Here is a 20253-nt window from a genome sequence, read left to right on the forward strand (position 1 = left end):
ACAGCTTACACCAGAAAAAGATCTGGCCAGTTTTAGCACATGCAGGGTTATGAAGTCCCCATGCTTGGTCATTCTAAGGCTGACCTTCCCCCAGATATCAGAACACCAAAATTCCACTAGCATCCACAGCTCAGTTGCTCCTGGGTGAATTTCACTCTTAATGAATGAGAACTACACTATCAGCAACCTTCACTCTCAATTCTTTTTTAGGAAAAAAAAATCTATTTTAAAATGTCATTGGTTTATTTTGCCCAAATGCAATGACAAAATAATATTATTCTTTTAAATATTGCGTGAATGTTGATTCAGCTGAAATTTAAGAAGTTGAGTAGAGACTACTTCAGTAGATAAAGAATGCTGGAGATGGGAGCTCACTTCACTTACTCTGTATTTTGTTCCTTTCCCCGCCCCTTTTTGCCCAATTAAGGAACTGGAATACATTTTTCAAGAGCAACTAACCTATTCTTGCTTTCCACTTGACGGCCCCAACCAGACAAACAAGTTGTGTACTGTTGACAGTGGCATGTTCAAATCCCCTACACCATGGGTTCCCAAATTTTTTCCCTGAGGCCCATCTGTGTAACTGCAGTAGGCTCTGTGGCTCATTATTAACACTTCTTGAGGAGAATTATTAATTATTACATACATATAAACTGTGACACTGTAATATACAATGTACAAGTTTATTTTTCATTTTAATGTAAACAATTGTAATGATAGAAATCCCTAGCAATATGCACTCAAAGAAATACTTGAAGATCTTTGACTCCAAACAGTTTTAGTAAAGCTGCACTTTAAAAAAAAAAAAATTTTGAGAGCAAAATGTGTGGTGTTCAAACAGGAAAACGCGATTTTCTACAAAACTGAATAAGCAACACAACGTTAACAATTTTGTTAAAAATGCATATTTCATTTTAAAACAAAATGGTTGTCCAACTTTGAACATTATATTGTGTTCAGTTTTTTTAGTGTAAAATGTGTTTATCTGCTGTGTAAGTAAAGATCCAATACTATCCTCAGCTAATTAGAAAAGGATCAAATTTTGTAATAAAATATAAAATAACTTATGCACAAGGAGTCTTCTTAATGGGATGGATGTGCCTGCTTCTCCTCCCAGTTTTTCCAGCTGGGGATATATGTTAGTGAGGCTCAACCTGATCTCATCTTCACTTTTCAGCCTTTCAGCCAGCTCAGGGTGCAGGCAGGGGGTAACTAGGGGCTGTGTGCAGGCAGCGGTGTAGTTCAGGGTGCAGATGGAGGTAACTAGGGGCTGTGTGCAGGGACATGGGTAGCTCAGGGTGCCGGCGGGGGTGTAATTCAGGATGCAGACAGGAGGTAGCTAGGGGCTGTGTGACAAGAGGGGTCTGTCTAGTCAGGATGTGGGGAGGGGCTGAGTTTGAAGGAGTGCTGCTGCTATGGTGCCTGGCCATGCGCTAGTTCCTGGTTGGCACAGTGGGGGCAGCTCCACTCCTTGGGGCTGTGTGCATGCTGAGTCGGACCTGGCCATGCCTTCCTACACCATTACTGTGGCCAGAGCTATTAGCTATGCTGCCCGAGCTCTTCAGCAAAATTGATTTTTCTTGTAAGCTGTTATGTAAAATAATGAGCAAAACTCACAATCTCAATATTATTGAATATTGTGTTAATTTGAACCATTCTGTTTCTGATTTCTTGTCTTTATTCAGCATATTAAAGCTGGAAAGCTGACATTCAGTGAACAAGATGAAAATGACATTGCGGAAGAAAAAAAGAATTTAAAAGAAAGAGCATATATCGTAGCACAATGCCTAGGGCGCAAGGAGGAGAAAGTGAAAAACCATGTGAAAAAACATCGAAGCTTGATCTGTGTTGAGGACACAGGTGCTGACATTGCTGACTTACACCAAAGTCCCTATAAAGAATCAAGGACACTGAAGAAACATGAGAACAAAACAAACAAATCTAATTTGGAATCTGATAAGTTGCCGCCAAATGTTATTCAGGAACTAAATACAGTTCTGCAGAAAAACAGAGCCCTCCACGAAGAAACCTAAAGCTGAATTTGTAAGACAGATGTCAAAAAACCTGATTATTCCAGGCAATAAATAGCTTGTTTGTTAAAGTATGTGTACAGTTTGTAGAGACTGTGAAATGTGTTTATATACAGCTGCTGATTTTTAAATGACAATTATGTATGTGCTGGTAATATGACATAATTTAAGATTAAACAGGGACCTTTACGTGTATAAAATTCCTGGTATGAAATCCTGGATTTTGAAGCCAGTGGGAGTTTTGCTATTGACTTCAGTGGGGCCAGGATTTCACCCATCATTTTGAACGCAGACTTTGTTAGTGTTCTAACCAGAGTACTTCAATTAAAAAAGACGGTTTAAATGTTAAGTAGTTTGCTTATGCTCTGTATGTCCAGAATCCTTTTCTAAGTACGGGAGAAATCTTCTTGTAAAAAGAGACCAAAGTGCACATACAGACTGTAGTTGTCTAATAATATATAAGAATAAGTAACATATGATCTAATCTGATGACTGACAAATCTTACAGTATCTTCTCTCTGCTAAACAGGTTGAAATTGATTTAAAGAAAGTGTATCCAGGGGACTGGCTAGCTCATATGATCAGGAATGTGAGACAGAACTTTCATCTTTAGATCCCTCTTTTGGATGTGACTAGCTTGCTAGTGACAAAGTTGTTATCTGATGGCTATTCAGTAATCACATGCAAAATGAATTTCCTTATGAACAGATGGCCCAATCACAAAACCACCCATCAAACTGGCTCTAACTCATCCTGTCACAGAATGGCCAGGAATGAAATGAGCATGGAGACAAAATTATCCTTTCACCCTTAGAGGTGGTCCCACCAGATCAAGATGGAGCAAGACATTGACAGAGGCTGAAATTTGTGCTATAGCTCTTCTGAGGATAACGAGAGGCTTCAGGCTCTACCAATCTAGTACCCTTCAGGAGCACTAAATTCATTAATATTGAGGAGGGAAGGGAAAGTGCCATATTTCATCAAGCTTTATAAAGTGTAATATTGGCCTTATTTAATTAACAAGCATATTTTCAGATTTTTCCCTGTTGCCATATTTCTGTGCGAACAGAAGCAGTGTCCTCTGTAATTAGCTTGTTCCTATTTTCTGATATGAATGGATGTCATAACTGTCATTGTGACGTCACAGTTACGTCTCATGATGGTTAGCACTGAACACATCAGTCTGGAGGAAGTTAATTCTGAAAGAGAAAGCTGCCATCTGAATACAAGTGTCTTGGTAATCTGTATGTTCTGAAAGGAAGGACAGAGAAGCTACAATTTAATGGGTTTTTATAATGTTTTGTTTTTAATAGTTTGCTGGAATGTAGCAGTAGCAAGGGTTCCTCATTCACTTTGCACTTATTCTGTTTGATCAACTGTAAAATCTAAAAGCAAGTTTGTAATTTTTTTTTTTATTTTCCCCAGTGCACTTTTGATTATTTTGTTAGTCTTAATTTGTAGCATGGGCTTAAGTCCCATTTACTTAAGAGAGTGCTGAATGTGAAATACATTCTTAAATGTTTTCCTGAATCAGGGCCTATCTTTGTGGGAAGGAGGATATTTCAGCACAGTGCTTATACTGTCTGTCTGAGGCACAGTTGCTGCAAAGGGTACTAAAAATGTTAAAAAAGAAAAAAAAAGTTGCTTACTTGAAAAAAAATTAAAACTTTATTGTTTACTTTTCAATTATGGGTAAACTATCTGAATTTATGGCTACTGGGTTATCAGTGAAAATATTTCACCTAAAGTATAAATAATCTTTCAGTGTTTTCTACATGTGTAATACATACTGTTTGAACCGTGGCACTGTTTAACTTAAACACAACTTTTGTAATAAAATGGAAGTGTGATTAAATTCATTTAAAATTCATTACCTGTGAGTCTCTGATTTTGATTCAAATTATTACCTGATGTTCAATCAGTATTTCACTAAGCACTGAGACTGGTCTAAGAACTGAAGAATAAATGTGTGTCATCTGTAATAGTGTAATGACTGCTGTGTTTTGTATGTCATCTATTCTGGAATGGGAAGGAAACTAATTTCCAGAGAATAAATATTTTCTTTAAATTGTGTTGTGTAATCTCGTCAGAAAAAATATCATCAAGCCAGTGATGATAATTGTAGCAATTATTTCTACACATATCTCCATACAGTTGCTACTAATCCTTGCAGTACCTTTGTATGGTAGTAATTAGTTATCCCCACCTTACAGATGAGGAAAGAAAGGCACAACTAAAATAAGTAGTTTGCACAAATCATAACCTTGTCAGAGCTGGGATTAAAATTTAGGAATTAGTAAATCTCAGGTCCTTTATTATATTAGATTCCTCCAGCCTCCCTAGTTAGAAAAGCCAATAAATATCAATACTGTTTTTCCACAGTTCTCTGCACATTTTCAAGCTCTACTGAGAAACGTTTTTAAAATAAGAACATACATAAGAATGTCCGTACTGGGTCAGACCAAAGGTCCATCTAGCCCAGTATCCTGTCTACTGACAGTGGCCAATGCTAGGTGCCCCAGAGGGAGTGAACCCAACAGGCAATGATCAAGTGATCTCTCTCCTGCCATCCATCTCCACCCTCTGACAAACAGAGGTCAGGGACACCCTTCCTTACCCCTCCTGGCTAATATCCATTAACGGACTTAACCTCCATGAATTTATACAGTTCTCTTTTAAAGGCTGTTATAGTCCTAGCCTTCACAACCTCCTCAGGCAAGGAGTTCTTCGAGTTGACTGTGCACTGTGTGAAGAAGAACTTCCTTTTATTTGTTTTAAACCTGCTGCCCATTACTTTCATTTGGTGGCCCCTAGTTCTTGTATTATGGGAACAAGTAAATAACTTTTCCTTATTTACTTTCTCTACATCACTCATGATATAGGTATATAAAATCATATCCCCCCTTAGTCTTTTTATACTTTTAGCTCATCAGTTAAAAGAGCCACTGAAGAGTTAGCTAGATGCTGTTCTATCCCAGGAATAATCACCAAACTTACATTTCCAGGAAGTGAAAATGAAGACTATGTCGGAAGGTATGTTGTAATATGGAGAGCAGCCTTCTCAATATACTTTGTGTTGCATATCTTAATTACTTTATAAATATCTCTGGAATTATTATGGAAATGAACATTTATATTAATAGATTCTAAGGCCAAGAAGAACCACTGTGATCATCTAGTCTGACCTCCTATATAGCACAGGTCAGAGAACTTCCCCAAAATAATTCCTAGAGCATATTTTTTTAGAAAAAATCCTACCTTGATTTAAAACTTGTCAGTAATGGAGAATCCACCACAACCCTTGGTAAATTGTCCCAATGGTTAGTTACTCTCACCATTAAAAATTTACACCGTTTTCTTCATTGAGATCAGAAAAATGTTCTATGCTGTACGATTTACTTCAGTTCATGGCTGACCTTATAATATGTGCTGTTCCTGGTATTTCAGAATGCATTCCCTTGCAAATTATACCTTGGTTATAGAAACAGTAACCCCCTTTTTTTTTCTTTTAGAACTCAGTTAGTATTGATCTATCCAGTACTGCAGACTACTTTGGAACTACCAATTTAGAATAAATTTGAGGTTTGCTATCTATATAGATGAATAGATTTAATAACTAGTCATTTTCTTTCCTATCTTCATTTCCAATACATACTAATTAAAAGCTAATGATGTTGGTGTTTGAGTAGTTCTTCTTTATATGTGCATATTTACATTTTGCAATAGCTTAACAATCTTCACTTGGGTGTCCTGCACTGAACTTTTTTTGCTGTTTATTTTCCCTTTGCAGGCTATTTGCATGCTCAGGCTAGCCATTTTAATTATTCAAATCCATTATGATATAAAATATCAGTCTGTATTTTGAGTGTGGTGTCTCTCCAGCTTTAAGAAACAATAAATCAATGATTGTATCTGAACCTTTTTTAATCACGAAAGATTGAGTGTTCTAGATAAAATAAATATACTACTTTGCACTCAATAAAAGCGTCTAAGGACCACATCCTACCAAGTATCGGGTTTCACAGTGCTGACTAGTCTCACCTGTTTAATGGTCCCAGTTCAGTAACATATTTCACCATGTGCATAACTTTAAGCATATTGACAGACCCATTGACCTCCTTGGTAGATAGGGGCCAATGAAAGCTTCTGGTGTTCAGTTCCTCAGAAACTCAGGCTGCTTTCATTTAGATGCTTAAATCTTCTTAGACTTCAATTCTTATATGGTAGCTAATTGTTTTCCCTCCCTCCAATAGTGATATTATAATTCAGACTTTAACAGGATACTCTGATAAGTAGATATTTAGCAGTTCTTCCAGAAATTACAGATGACAATTTCAAGTCCTTTCAAGACTTAAATGCAGAACATATTTTAATGTGAGGGTCTTTTAAATAGCCCTACAAATTGTCTCAACCTGGGCAACTTTTCTTACTAGTGCCTTCCCTATGTGAGTGCTGTGGGTACTTATATGCACAGCCAAACTTTCACGTCCCAAATATAAAATATAGTCAGGCTGAAGGTGGCATGCAAGCTGATTTTCAGTGGCATTCACACTGCCCAGGTCCTGGCCACCATTCTGTGGGGGGCTCTGCATTTTAATTTAATTTTAAATGAAGGTTCTTAAGCATTTTAAAAACCTTATTTACTTTTCATACAATAGTTTAGTTATATATTATAGACTTAGAGAAAGAGACCTTCTAAAAATGTTTAAATGTATTACTGGCACGCGAAACCTTAAATTAGAGTGAATAAATAAAGACTCGGCACACCACTTCTGAAAGGTTGCCGACCCCTGTGCTGTACAGTTCCTCTCCATTCCTCATCCCCACTCCCTTACTCTGTCACTCTTCCTGAACCCCTGTCACGATATCCTGCTTGTTGAGCAGGTTCAGTCTCTACTGGCTTTGGAAGCTGTAGAGGAGGTTTCCCCTGCAGCATTAGGGATGGGTTCTATTCCTGGTATTTCCTGGTTCCCAAGGGGGAGGGATGAGGCATATCCTTGACCTCCATTATCTCAACAGATATGGCAGATACATGAGGTTCTATATAGTCATCCTAGCAACTATTCTCCCTGTGTTAAATCATGACTGGTTTGCTGCACTGGATCGACAGGATGCTTATTTCCACACAGCAATTCTCTGGAGCCACAGGAGGCTTCTCCGGTTTGTTGTGGCAGACCAGCACAATCCATACACTATGCTCCCTTTTAGTCTGTTTTCTGCTCCCTGGATTTTTAGCAAATGCATGAATACCTCAGAAGGGAATTTGTTTTCCCATATCTGGATGATTGGTTACTGAAGGCCCAATCCAGAGACAAAGTTCTTGCTCGTGTTCAATTCATGCTAAGCTTATTTGATCATTCAGGTCTCATCCTAAACAGCAGGAACTTGACTTTGGATCCAACTCAAAGAATCAAGTTGGTTGGAGGCCTGCTAGTCTCCATGAATTTGAAAGCATTTCTGCTGACTGACTAATTCCATGGGAATTGTCACCTATGTCTGGAACTGCAGCCTTAACCACTGCCTAAGTATACCTTAGGATGCTAGGCCATTTGACCGCAAGCACCCAGGTAGTCTAATATACGGGGTTGTGCATTTGTCCTCTTCAAATGTGGCTTCCTGTGGTTGGAACAAAAATCATCTCTGCTTATCAGTGTCCTGGAGCTTCATGCCATCTGCAGTGCCTACCAGGCCTTTCAAGATCACACCAAGGACTCAGCGGTACACATCCTTACTGACAGTACCATGACAAGGCATTATGTGAACAAATGGGCCAAGCACACACTAATATGCTATGTCAGGAGGCGATCAGGCTCTGGCAGTTTTGCATCAGGTAAAACCTGAACCTGTGGCTGATCACTTACCCTAGGCTCCAGAATCACCTGGAGAATCGCCTCAGCAGAAATTTTTCCCCAAATCACAAGTGGTCTCTGAAGCCCAGCTTCCTGCAGTCCATCTTTATGGTGTGGGGCATTCCAATGATGGACCTGTTCTCCATGAGTGAAAACAAGAAATGTTCTGCTCTCAAGGGGGTCTCAGTCAGGGCTCCTTGACCAATGCTTTGCTTTTCACCTGAGCTGGGAATTGACTCTCCTGTATGCTTTTCCTCCAATTCCAATCATCCCATAGGTCCATCTCAAGCTGAAATTGGATCATACCACATTCATTCTCATTGTTCCAGCATGGCCATAATCAGGGCCGGCTCCAGAGCCCAGCGGGGCAAGCACCTGCCTGGGGCGGCCCTTTCCCGGGGGGGTGGCAGGCTGGGCCGGCGGACCTGCCGCAGTCATGCCTGCGGGAGGTCCACCAGAGCCCCGGGAGCAGCGGACCTGCCGCAGGCATGACTGCGGAGGGGACGCTCGGCCGGCGGCTCCAGTGGACCTCCCGCAGGCATGACTGCGGACGGTTCGCTGGTCCCGCGGCTCCAGTGGACCTCCCGCAGGCATGCCTGCGGCAGCTCCACCGGAGCCACTGGACCTGCGAACCGCCCGCAGCTGCGGGAGGTCCAGCTGAGCCGCGCGACCAGTGGACCCTCTGCAGTCATGCCCGCGGGAGGTCCGCTGCTCCCGCGGCTCGGGGGCGCCTCCCGGGCATGACTGCTTGGGGCGGCCAAAAACCTAGAGCCGCCCCTGGCCATAATATTGTCTTAATGGCTCTTATGGGACATCCATTAGAGCCTCTGGCAACTTCTTTTTCCCTTCTATGTCAGAAAACTGCTGTCCTTGTAGAGAAAACATCTGCAAGGAGTGTGTGAGAGTTGCAGGCTTTGATGGGAGACCCTCCTTATATGCAATTTTCCAAAGACAAAATAACCCTGTGGCTGCACCCTAAGTTTTTACCTAAAGTCGTTTCTCAGTTTCACTTGAATCAAGTCATAAATCTACCAGCATTCTTCCCTAAGCCATATTCAACGCTAGATGAGCAGTATCTTCACACGTTGGATGTCTGGCAATGTTTAGCTTTTTACCTGGATAGGACTAAACTTTTCTTTTCTTCATCTTACCTATTTGTTTCATATGTGGACTGAATGGAGGACCACGCAGTCTCGTCACAGATGATCTCCAGGTAGATAACTTCCTGTATCATGATAGTGCAATCTGAGCTACTTTGTATGCTTTCTCAAAGGGTGTGAGGTCATTCTGTGAGGTCTCTGGAAATGTCAATGGCAATTCTAAGTGATGTTCCTATGTTGAATAATTGCAGGACTGCCACTTGGTCCTCTCTACATACGTTTACAAATCACTATGCCGTTACTACTGAATCTAGATCAGATGCAAACTTTGGGAAGGCAGTCCTGCAGTCCTTGTTTAAATAGACTCTGAGGCCCACCTCCTGTGAGTACTGCTTGTGAGTGACCTACAGGAAATACACAGCTGTATCAACTTGAAGAAAAAATGGTTACTTACCTGTACTGTAACTTTGTTCTCCAAGATGAGAAGCAGACGTATTTCACAACCCACCCAACATCCCCTTGCATTAGAGTCTGTACTCTTCATGTTCAGTGTGAAGGAACATATATAGCCAGGGGAGGGGCTACGGCAACAGGGCGCAAGCACCGCCCCTACGGGGCAGGGCTGCCCAGAGGATTCCGGGGGCCCGGGGTCTTCGGCGGCGGGGGGCCCCTTCCGTTCCGGGACCCGCCGCCGAATTACCGCCGAAGTGGGACCCGCCGCCGACGTGCGGCGGGGGGGGTCCCCGCCGCGGGTCTTCGGGGCACTTCGGCGGCGGGTCCCGGAACGGAAGGGGCCCCCCCGCCGCCGAAGACCAGGCTGCGCTTCGGCGGCGGGTCCCGCTTCCCCCCCGCCCCGGCCCCAGCCTCTTACCCCCGGCTCCCTCCTCACCCGGAGTCTCAGCGCCTCGCCGGAACAGCCGCAGCGTGTGGCCGGCGGGGCCTGAGCTCCGTCCCGCTCAGAGCCCCGTGGGGAGGGGGCGGGGCTGGGAGCTCCACGCCGAGCAGAGGCTGCTGAGCTCCGCCCTGAGCTCCCAGCCCCACCCCCTCACCACGCGGCTCTGAGCGGGGCGGGGCTCCGGGGCTCCGCCGGAGACAGGGCGCTTGATGCACTGAGGCTCCAGGAGAGGGGTGGAGGCGGGAGCCTCCGCTGTTCTCTTGGGGGCCCCTGCGGAGCCCAGGGCCCGGGGCAAATTGCCCCCTTTGCCCCCCCCTCTGGGCGGCCCTGCTACGGGGTACTGCTAGGCAAAGTGCTCCAGCTTCAGTGCACTGGGCATATAAACACCTACATGGAATACATGTCTACTTCAAAGAACACAGTTACAGACAGGTAAGTAACCAATTTTTGCAGTTGACCATTCATCTATATCTAAGATGTTGGCTCACCAGCCCCAGAAAAGGGAAATGATCAAAGTCAATTTACTTTATAGTTCATGCAAGTGTCAGCAAGTCTCCTGCCTCTCTAAAATAAAAATGAGAAAGTGACAGGCAGGGCAGGGAGGAGCTATAATACAACAGAGGGTGACATCCAGACTCAAATTCTTTTATTCTTGGAACTATTTGCAATATTTGATAGCGTTGGTCTTTAGATAGTTCTCACTTGGAAGTGGGGACAGGAGTTCAAGGAAGTTCTTTTAAAATGGCTTGCATCTTTCTTCTAAATTCAAATGGTAGTGATGAGAAATTGCACCCTTCACTTGTAGAAGACTATAAGGATCAATTCTCTGTCTCCAGCTCCATTAAATACTTACATTGTAATTGCAAAGAGAAATGATAAGGCCCAAAGGTACTCAGGCAGGTGGAGTTCAGGAGCCTCCTGCTTTTCCTCCAGTCTTGTGGACACTTTAGAAATCTTGCTGCCATGGTCCCAGCTGCACTGGTGGTGAATCCATGCCCACAAATTATCTACAGTCTATAGTTAGTATTTTTTCTGGACTCTTTGCTGATGCTTGGCTCTTATCTGTGAGAAATTCTCTCTACCTAGGAGATACGTCTGAACCTGGCTGATAATGGCCTCACTATGATAATACATGTCTTTACTGTGACGCAAGAACCTATTATTGCTGACAAGGGAGTCACAGGAATATCTTGATTCTGGTAAGTATATTCTGGTTCACCAAAGAATGTGATGTGAGATCTCAAATGAAAGCCAGTGTCATACTGGTTATTAATGTAATTGTGAATTGTAGTTACAGATATTATGTAAGGAGTTATGTGTATATATATACGGAAAATGATGTTCTTGGAGTCTGTATCAAGGTATTAATCACCAGCAGAGGTGAAAAACAGTTGTTTTGTCAGACGAAGTGTTTGTTCACCTAGCTCTCTGTTGGGATGTATATTAAACATTGTAAATTAACACAGTAGATGTCTATTGAAATACAAAGTCAAATGTTAACAAAGAGATGTGAATTCAACAGGAAAGGAGCACACAGGAAAAAAAAACAAGTGGTGGGGGATTATCCTGTCTGAGTAAAGACAATTGTATTTCAAGAAGGCACCCTGGCATCCTGTACCTAGGAAGTAAACTGACAGTGTGTTTGCATTCATGAAAGTGGGGTCTTGGCTAGCTTTGGTTGAAAAGACTGAAGAGGACTTTGGGTAAGATAAACTTCTTTAAACAGGAAGTTAACCTGTTAGTTAAGTTTAGTCTCTAGAAAGCATGTTATGACTTGGTCATATATGTGACCAATGTCTTTGCTATCACCTGTCTAGTCTTTGATGATAATTGTCCTTTTGACTTTTCATTCTGTCCTCCAAATTGTTTGCAATTCCACCCAGCTTAGGGTCCTCTGCAGTTTTTTAAAGTATATTCTCCACTCCATTATCCAAATCGTTAATGAAAATTTTGAATAGTACCAGACCCAGGACTGACCCCAAGGGATCCCACTGGAAATATCCTCCCAATTTGACAGCAAACAATACTCATTGTGCATGGTCTTTTAGCTATTTGTTTATCCATCTTACAGTAATTTCATCTAGACCACATTTCCCTAATTTATGAGAATGTCATGTGGGATTGTATCAAAAGCCTTACTAAAGTTAAGATATATCAAGTATATAGCTTCCCCCACAACCACTAGACCAGTACCCCCATCAAAGAAGCAAATTAGGTTGGTTTGCATGATTTATTTTTGACAAATCCATGTTGGTATTACTTGTCACCCTGTTGCCGACTCAAAGAGCCCAAGGCGGAGCAACAGCGGGATTCGTTGCCCGGTGTGCGTCGCACTAATTATCACACCAGGGTGGAGAAGCAAAACCAGGTTTATTTGAGCCCCAAATAAGGTGTCAGGGAGAATAGCATTCTCAAATCCTGCACGCCCGCGCGCAGGCGGGGTCCCAGCATTTATACCCCACTTGTTTGTGTAAGCCTTTTGTTCGGTTTTCCCCCTCACCCCTCCCTTCCCAGCAACAGCTACATTAGGCATTACATTTCAGCGTGTTAGAAAAGGTTCTCATGCACAAGCTTATCTGTGGCCTTCACAGAACAAACGCATACAGATTTTCCTTCCCCCTCTCCCCCTCCTCCCCGCCGCTTCTGCTATTCCAAACTCCTACATTTGCAAGCGGAGATTGCTGACAGCTACACATTTTGCTTGCAGTCTGTTAGCATCTTAGGCTGGTTAAAGTTCACAGCATGTAAGAACTTTGGTTCACTTCAGGCCCAAAGTCACAACTTTGGTTTACTCAGGCCTAGTGGCACCAACAACCCCATTGTCCTAGGTGCTTACAAATTGATTGATAATTTGTCCCAGTATCTTTCCAGGTATCAAACTTCAGCTGACTGGTCTGTATTTCCCGAGGTCCTCTTTGTTCCTCTCTGTAAAGATACGTACTATGCTTTCTCTTATCCAGTCATCTGGGACCTCACCCATCCTACAAGAGCTCTTGGAAATAATTGCTAATGGTTCAGAGATTGTTTCAGCTAATTCTTTATGTACTCTAGGATGAAATTTGTCAGGCCCTGCTGACTTGAATACATCTAACTTATCTAAATATCCTTTAACCTATTCTTTCCCTATTCTAGCCTCCCCCTTGTTATTAATATTAGTTGTGTTTAAACATCTGGCCATAATTAACCTTTTAACAGAAGCAAAATAGGCATTAGACACTTTTTAGTCTCTTTGGTGGTGTTGATAATTAGCTCTCCTTGCATGTGAAATGGTGGGCCCACACTTTTTTTATGTTTTTCTTGCCCCATTGGATTTAAAGGACTTCTTATTGTCTGTTACAGCTCTCCCTAGGGTGTTACTCATTGTGTGCCTTAGCCTTTCTGATTTTATCCCTCCGTGCTTATGCTATTCTTCTGTACTCATCCTTATCAATTTGCCCATGTTTCAACTATTTTTAGGCTTCCTTTTTGGTTTTCGTTAAAGAGCTCCAGATGCAGCCTATTGACCTTTTACTATGCTTCCGATCTTTCATTCACAATGGGATAGTTTGCTGTTGTGTCTTTTGATATTGTCTCTTGAAGAAAGTTCCAGCTCTCCTGAAATCCTTTACCCTTAGATTTTACTTCCCACCAGTTCTCTCCAGTTTGTTGAAGTTTTAAGTCCTCTGTCCTTATTCTGCTCTGTTCACTCCTTCTTTTCTTTCGAGTCATATTCTGAGCACCTACACAATCTATTAGGAGTGGTGTCTCAAGTGGCAGAGTTTCAGTACTTCTTTCCCACTTCTCCCACAATTTGCCCCTGGGCAGGGAGTTGGGGAATGGAAAGTCTACACTTATCATTTCTCCCCCATCCACTTAGTTTCAACCAACTTCATCAGGATTTGGGGTTTGCTGCTGCCAGGGGTAGCTTTAATTTGGAGCTCATGGCTTTGCACCCACTGAAATCATGAAACCCAAGGTGCCAAACCTGAGTTGCACTGTGACCCTGTGTGCCAGGTTGCAATGCCTGAAGTAAGAAGCCAGGCTCAGCCCTGTGGGACAGGAGTCACCACTGTGGGGTGAGTGCAGGGCAGGCTTGCTCTCCAGCTCTCATCCCCAGTCCCACCCTGCTGGGTTGTCCGTCCACACTGGGCTGGGATTATGATTGTGGTGCTGGTGCTGCTGCTGCGGGCGGTCAGTGTCCCCCTTAACTACAACTCAAAATCATGTCCAAGAGGAGTTTACTATAATGCATCTATTGACTCAGAAGGCTAAATCCACTCCGGCCTCCACTATCAAAATCATCTAAGTGCAGTTTTGCTTTTAACGGCCACTACCACTTGCCTTGTTCTACTTCTATGATGTTTCACTTAATATCCAGGATCAGTCTCTCCTTTGACCCTGTCTGTCCTCTGTCAACTTGCACTTCTGCATTGTTTTTTTTAATTTTTTTTTTACTGTCATAAAAATTAAAGACATACTAGATGCCCTGTTTGCCTCCAGAGGTACAATAAGTGACCCGGTCTCATAAATCTTGTCAGCTTTCTGGATATTGCTGCTCACTTTTCCCTTCTCCGATGTATCATTAGTGAAAAGAACACCTAGGGGTAAATCCCACCTGCCTGCCCTCACAGGACACTCTTGAAAAATGACAAATTCCTTTCTTTTAGGCAGCTCACTTTCAGCTCACAACTTATGCTGCCATGGCAGCCCCAACTCATATGGAGAATGGGCCCTGGGCTCTCAACTCCCTCATTGGCCTGCCTGCCTGGTCAGTCTGGCTGACTTTGAGTGCTGGCTTTTCCCCACTGGCTCTGGGGACCTTTCACTTCCATGATCCTGACTCCATTAGGTCCTTCCACTTTCTCTGTACTAGGAGAGGGCTAACCAAGAAAACCACTATGTTTCAGTAAGGGGCAAAGTCAGTTTACCCACTTACAAAGAGTGTGTTGTCATTAACAGTCTTGACAGCAAATAAAGATCTGAAAATAATTGCTACTGTGTTTTCAAAAAAGTGCAAGGTAATTTTGGCCTGGCCTATAATTTTGTTCAGCCCCTCTGAAAGTTAATGTCCAGCACATTAAGCATGTTATAATTGAACTGTTGAGAAACAAATTAAAATTTTAATGAAATCTCTTCCCTTTGGAGGTAAATTTAGTTTCCTTATAACCAGCGCTGCCAGAAATTCTGATATTATTGTCTAATCAGCACTTAATGGGCCACTCTCAGTGCCTCTAATTTCACATAATTAATGTGCATATAAAATGAACCTTGTAAATGTTTTCTGTTCATAGACCACATACTGAATAATGTAAACAAGCTATTATGTGTTGTTTACTTTTGCTCCTTCAGGTTCTTGGTTTCAGAACTTTGCATTAACACGATGGGATGGAAGCCCTGGAGAGCTAACTGTGTTGGAAGGTATATCAACAGAAACACTGAAGAGATTCTAAAAAGCAAATGACTAGACAGGTTTATTTATAAACCAGAATAGTCTGATGAATTATAGCAATTTTCAAGGAGCACTCAGGTAAGTCCACACCTAGGCTATGCTGAAACCACTTTGTGCTGCCCTGGTGATAAAAAGGGGGCTTAAAGGTGAAATAACTGGAGGATCTTCATTTTGGGGGTAACCAGGACTATACCACCATCAGTGCTATTTCTTGATCTCATCCTTTCCCCTCCCTGTAGTGCAATGCTCCTGCGATCCCTGGTGGGCGTAATGACTCCATATACTGCTGTTACAAGCTAGTGTAATTTAGCTGAACCATTCCCCAGTCATCTTAAATTGTTCCAGGAAAAGCTTTGGCACAGGCTGCTGAAGAGGATCTAGACCATGATTCAAACAAGCACTTAAGCAAATGCTTGTCTTTAACCAGTTGAAATTTAACCAATTGAAATTAAGCACATACTCAAGTGCTGTACTGAACTGGGGCCCTAGTAAGAACAATATAAAATATAGTTAGACAAAGTCTGCTTACGGTTCATCTAGGTCAATTAGTTAATAAATAATATAGAATTATTTCATGGGTGCTTTTCAGTGTCTTCTCCTTTTTTTTCCCCCTCTTATTTTCAAGTTGCCCATTGCATTGCCTACAATATGATAAAGCCAAGCTTTACTAGGATCCAGGAGTTTGGTTTTCTGGAGCTGATGAGCTAATTGAAAATTCTGTTGATTCAGTCAAGGAAAAAAATGAGTATTACCTTTTAAGAGGAAATATGGAGATCCCTGTTTGATTGAATATATGTGGCATTCAAACATTGGTTGTTTAAACGCAGGCTTGTCAGGTGGTTCATCCTCTTTCCTTCCCTAAACAAGTTTTAACACTGAAAGGGTAAAGTGCTCCAAGCATCTGAGCTCTTTGTGTATTTTGGCTTAGAAAAATTTGCTACTTGTTAACTTTCTCTCTCTCTCTCTCACACACATGGTCACACTTACTCGTTCACACACACTCACACTTAAACACACAAATTGGTCTTGCACTTATATTAAATATTAGGCTAATTTAGTTGCTAGTGAACAGCTTACCATACATCTGCTATATTAACTTTGTTAAAAGAAACTCACATTCCACTGACTTTTCAATTTATGTAAATTGTGTGTGTGGGAGGGGGTTCTCTTTGGCTCTATGTATTGTTTTCTTCTCATAACACTGGGTGGTATTCCGTACTCATGTATCATTCCAATCTAATTGTGATTTTAATGAATAAAGGTAGCTTGCAAGGACAGGATCTTCTTGCCCACTTTCTGCGCAAAACTTTTGCTGTTTGCATCACTTACAACACTATGTGATGAGAATACAAATAAAATAGACAATTTAATATTAATAATAAGATAATGTATATCAATGTAATTATACTGATGAGTTCATAATACAGCAAACAAGGTGTTTTCTATCTATAAGCATGGATGAGTTTTGAGATTATGAAACAGTTAATTTACTAATCAGACTTTCCTGTTGCATTTGTGAATTGGGAGCTTCTCTTTTGCCTTTTTGTGGTCTGTTTGATATGGCAGTACAGAATGATGCCTTAAAGTTAACATATTTATGGTCAAGATTGAGGATATAAAACCTGTTTTTGTAGGTAATCAAGCTTATATAAAGAAAAAAGGGTGATTACATTTGAGAAACTTTTAATGCTTTTTCATAAAAAAAGGTTAATGTACCCTAACCCTTATTCAGATAAAATGCATAGATACCGTAACAGTCTCTTAACAGTTACCCTTTTAATAATCTTTTCCCCAGGACTGCTTGTAATATACAATCTGTTTCATTGAAATCAGATATGGTCTTTTTTCATTCTCATTGCCATTGAATGGGGTCTGTTTATCAGGATTCTGTGACATCTTTCCTTTTCAATCTCTTCCTTTGCCAGCTGCCACTAGAAATTACATAAAGGTTTAATCTGGGTTCACTGAACACTCTGGCAGCCCGGGTGCCTCATTTTTAATTATTTATTTTTCAACATAATTAAAACAAAAGAGGGAAGTAAAATAGAAGAATACTATTTAAGACTAAATGCATTAATTTTGGCCATAATTTAAGCAAGATTGAACTATCACTGAGGATATATATTAGAAAGAAGAAAATGACAGAAGCCTGACTATGGCTCCACAATTTATTTGAAATGTAATTTCTACTTGGTGTTATAGAATATACATACTCATGCAGATATCTTAATGTCAGTCCTGTGCAGCATCATTTTCCCCTCCCTAATATACATTCTTAATGACAGGCACAATCTTACTTAAATTGGGGGTGGGTTTGTGGGTATGTGCATAATATAATCATAGCCTTTTATTTAAAAAATCTAGCTCTGACTAAAGTAGAAATTGAATTTCAAATATATTGTGGAGCCATGGTCAGGGCCTCAAGATTTTCTATCGAAGTGGTGTATAAGTAAGTTACCGAGGAATGTCAAAAACTGGCTACAGGACACCCTTAGCTGCAGTCAGACCGGGATGGTACTTTGGCCTTTGGAATCATTAAAAGTCAGTGTAAGTCAAAGTACACCTCTAGCTAGTCTACTTTACACCTAGGATCAAGGCTTTATACCACCTTTCTACCCCAACACTGTGTTCCTTAGCCGTAACTGAGGAACTGGCCTTAAAGTTTATTTGGCGTTCTCTTTAACTTTAAAAAAAAATCTTCTTAAGGCACCTTCAAACCTTCCAATTAGTTAAAATCGCCATGAAGACTGGTGCCCAGGAAATATTTGAAGAAAATTGCATTTAAATGTTAAAAAATGGAAATTTGACAGTTAATAATCTCAAAGCTGGGTTTATGCCTGAGACTATATATCAGTAATGTAAGGGTTAAAAGAGTATAAGAAAACTAAAGTGAATATAAAAAGTGGGAGGGGAAAGGGACATTCAGAGTTAAATTTTAGTTTAAAAGAAACTCAAACATTTGAAAGTATTGAAATACACAGTAAAGGTACCCGACAAAGCTTAACTTTGTCCCTTTGGTGATATCAGCCTCCCATTTTCCTTTCTTTGACCTTTTCATATTGAGGGCCTGATGCTGAAAATCCTTACTCGTGTGAATATGGCTTGATAAAATAATGCCCATTGAGCTTTAAGAAGTTCACAGACTTCAACTCTGGACATCTTACATTTGGAAAAGCCACTGTATTGCTACACCAGCGACCATAACTCTGCCATCCTCTTTTCATCCTCTTTTCTCATAAAGAATTGAAAAAGGTGGCAGCCAGTGAATGCAGAAATATTAAACTAGAGAAGAGACTGTACTTTTACAACTTGTACAGACGTGTATGTGTGAGTATAGTTTAAAGAGTGATGCTTTGTCAACACAGTAACTGTTACTTTTTCATGTAAGTTTTATGATCTTGTACACAGGAAATTTACATCTATATTCTCTCTCTCTCTATATATATATATTTGTGTGTATGTATATATACAGGGCAGGCTGTACTGTTTTGCCGCCCCAAGCAGCGCACCGAATTGCCGCTGCGGATGGCGGGGGCAGTCTGTGTGCCGTTAGGGCAGCATGCACGTTTCTGTGGCGGCAGCAATTCGGAGGCAGCTTCTGTCTTCAGCCAGAAGACAGAAGCTGCGCCGCCGCAGACAGCTGAACATAGAAGCTGCCGCCGAATTGCCGCCACCACAGAAATGCGCATGCCGCCCTAACAGCACATGGACTGCCCCCGCCGTCCGTGGCGGCAATTTGGGGTGCTGCTTGGGGGCAAAAACACATGGACTGCCGCCCCTTGCAGATTGTGGCCCCAAGCACCTGCTTGGGATGCTGGTGCCTGGAGCCGGCCCTGTGTGTGTATATAAATACGTGTGTGTGTGTGTGTGTGTATACATATATATATATATATATATATATATATGGAGAGAGAAAGAGAGAGATTAGCATGTTATTCAAGCTGTCTTTTTGTTCTGTTTGTACAGTGCCTAGTAAAAGAAGTTCTGGTCCATGACTTGGCTTGCAGGCACTATGGAAATGCAAATAGCAAATAATAATACTTACTGACAGTTGTATAACTGATGTCCCATCAGTTATATTGGTATTTAGCTGTAGATAGGCACTTTAGGAAAAAAACAAGGCAGACATGAAATTCTAATGAATAATTGTAAGTTGCTTATTTAATGAACATTTTGTAAAAATCTGTGTCCCTTGTGTGGCCTATGTATAGTCATGAAGAAGGCTACCATTTACTTACCATTATTCAATTAAGATGAAATAATTCTAGTGTTCTTGGTCACTCCCAAATATCAACTATTTTATTATGAATGGAAAATATTGTTTGAGTTGACTTATTTCTCAAGTCAGTGCTCCAGGGGCAGAATGAAAGTTAGCTGGGTGCTGTTACTGTGTATTTCTATACTTTCAAATATTTGAGTTTCTTTTAAGCTTAATTTCTTGGGCATCTATTGCTTTCTGTTTTGTTTTGTTTAACACCAATACTCTTGTCAGGTATTCGAACTTAAAGGTACTGATCATGTGGTCTCAATTTTAACTCCAGCCTAAAGAAATTTTTTTTAGGTCTGTGACACAGCCCATCTGCTCCAGCACAGAAGAGAGGGAACTTGTTCCATGAGGTGTGCTCTGAAAATAAACACCCTTTCCTGAAAGGGCGAATGGACAAGATAACCCTGCCAAGATTTGAAGTTCAGGGGGACTCAATTAAGTATTCCAAAGTCATGTAGTGTTTAAACTTCTCAAAGGAAGATGTTCATTGTTTTTCTCTTAAATGCTTTTCCACCAGTGCAAATATAGTTAAAAAAAATTCACCTAAAAACTAGTTGGACAAGATGGAAGCTGCAACGATCTTACAAATACAACTGGACTTGTTCTACTGTAACCATGTAGCTTCATAGATAAACCCCTTGTTCCTTATATAGATAAGTGAAATGTTCCTTAAGCTTGGGAAGA

The 20253-nt window shown here is 41.3% G+C and overlaps 1 protein-coding gene across 1 annotated transcript in view; it reads left to right on the top strand.

The window, feature by feature from the left end:
- The window catches only part of ARAP2 (ArfGAP with RhoGAP domain, ankyrin repeat and PH domain 2), a 205030-nt gene extending 201130 nt beyond the window's left edge, over positions 1-3900 (top strand). Inside the window, exon 33 of the mRNA XM_045020061.1 lies at positions 1686-3900. Coding sequence (XP_044875996.1) covers positions 1686-2033 — 348 coding nt within the window. The 3' untranslated portion in view covers positions 2034-3900. The remainder of the gene's footprint in view (positions 1-1685) is intronic.
- The last annotated feature ends 16353 nt before the right edge of the window (positions 3901-20253 follow it).

This window comes from Mauremys mutica, chromosome 5, assembly GCF_020497125.1.
Source record: "Mauremys mutica isolate MM-2020 ecotype Southern chromosome 5, ASM2049712v1, whole genome shotgun sequence".
Classification (NCBI taxonomy): domain Eukaryota; kingdom Metazoa; phylum Chordata; order Testudines; family Geoemydidae; genus Mauremys; species Mauremys mutica.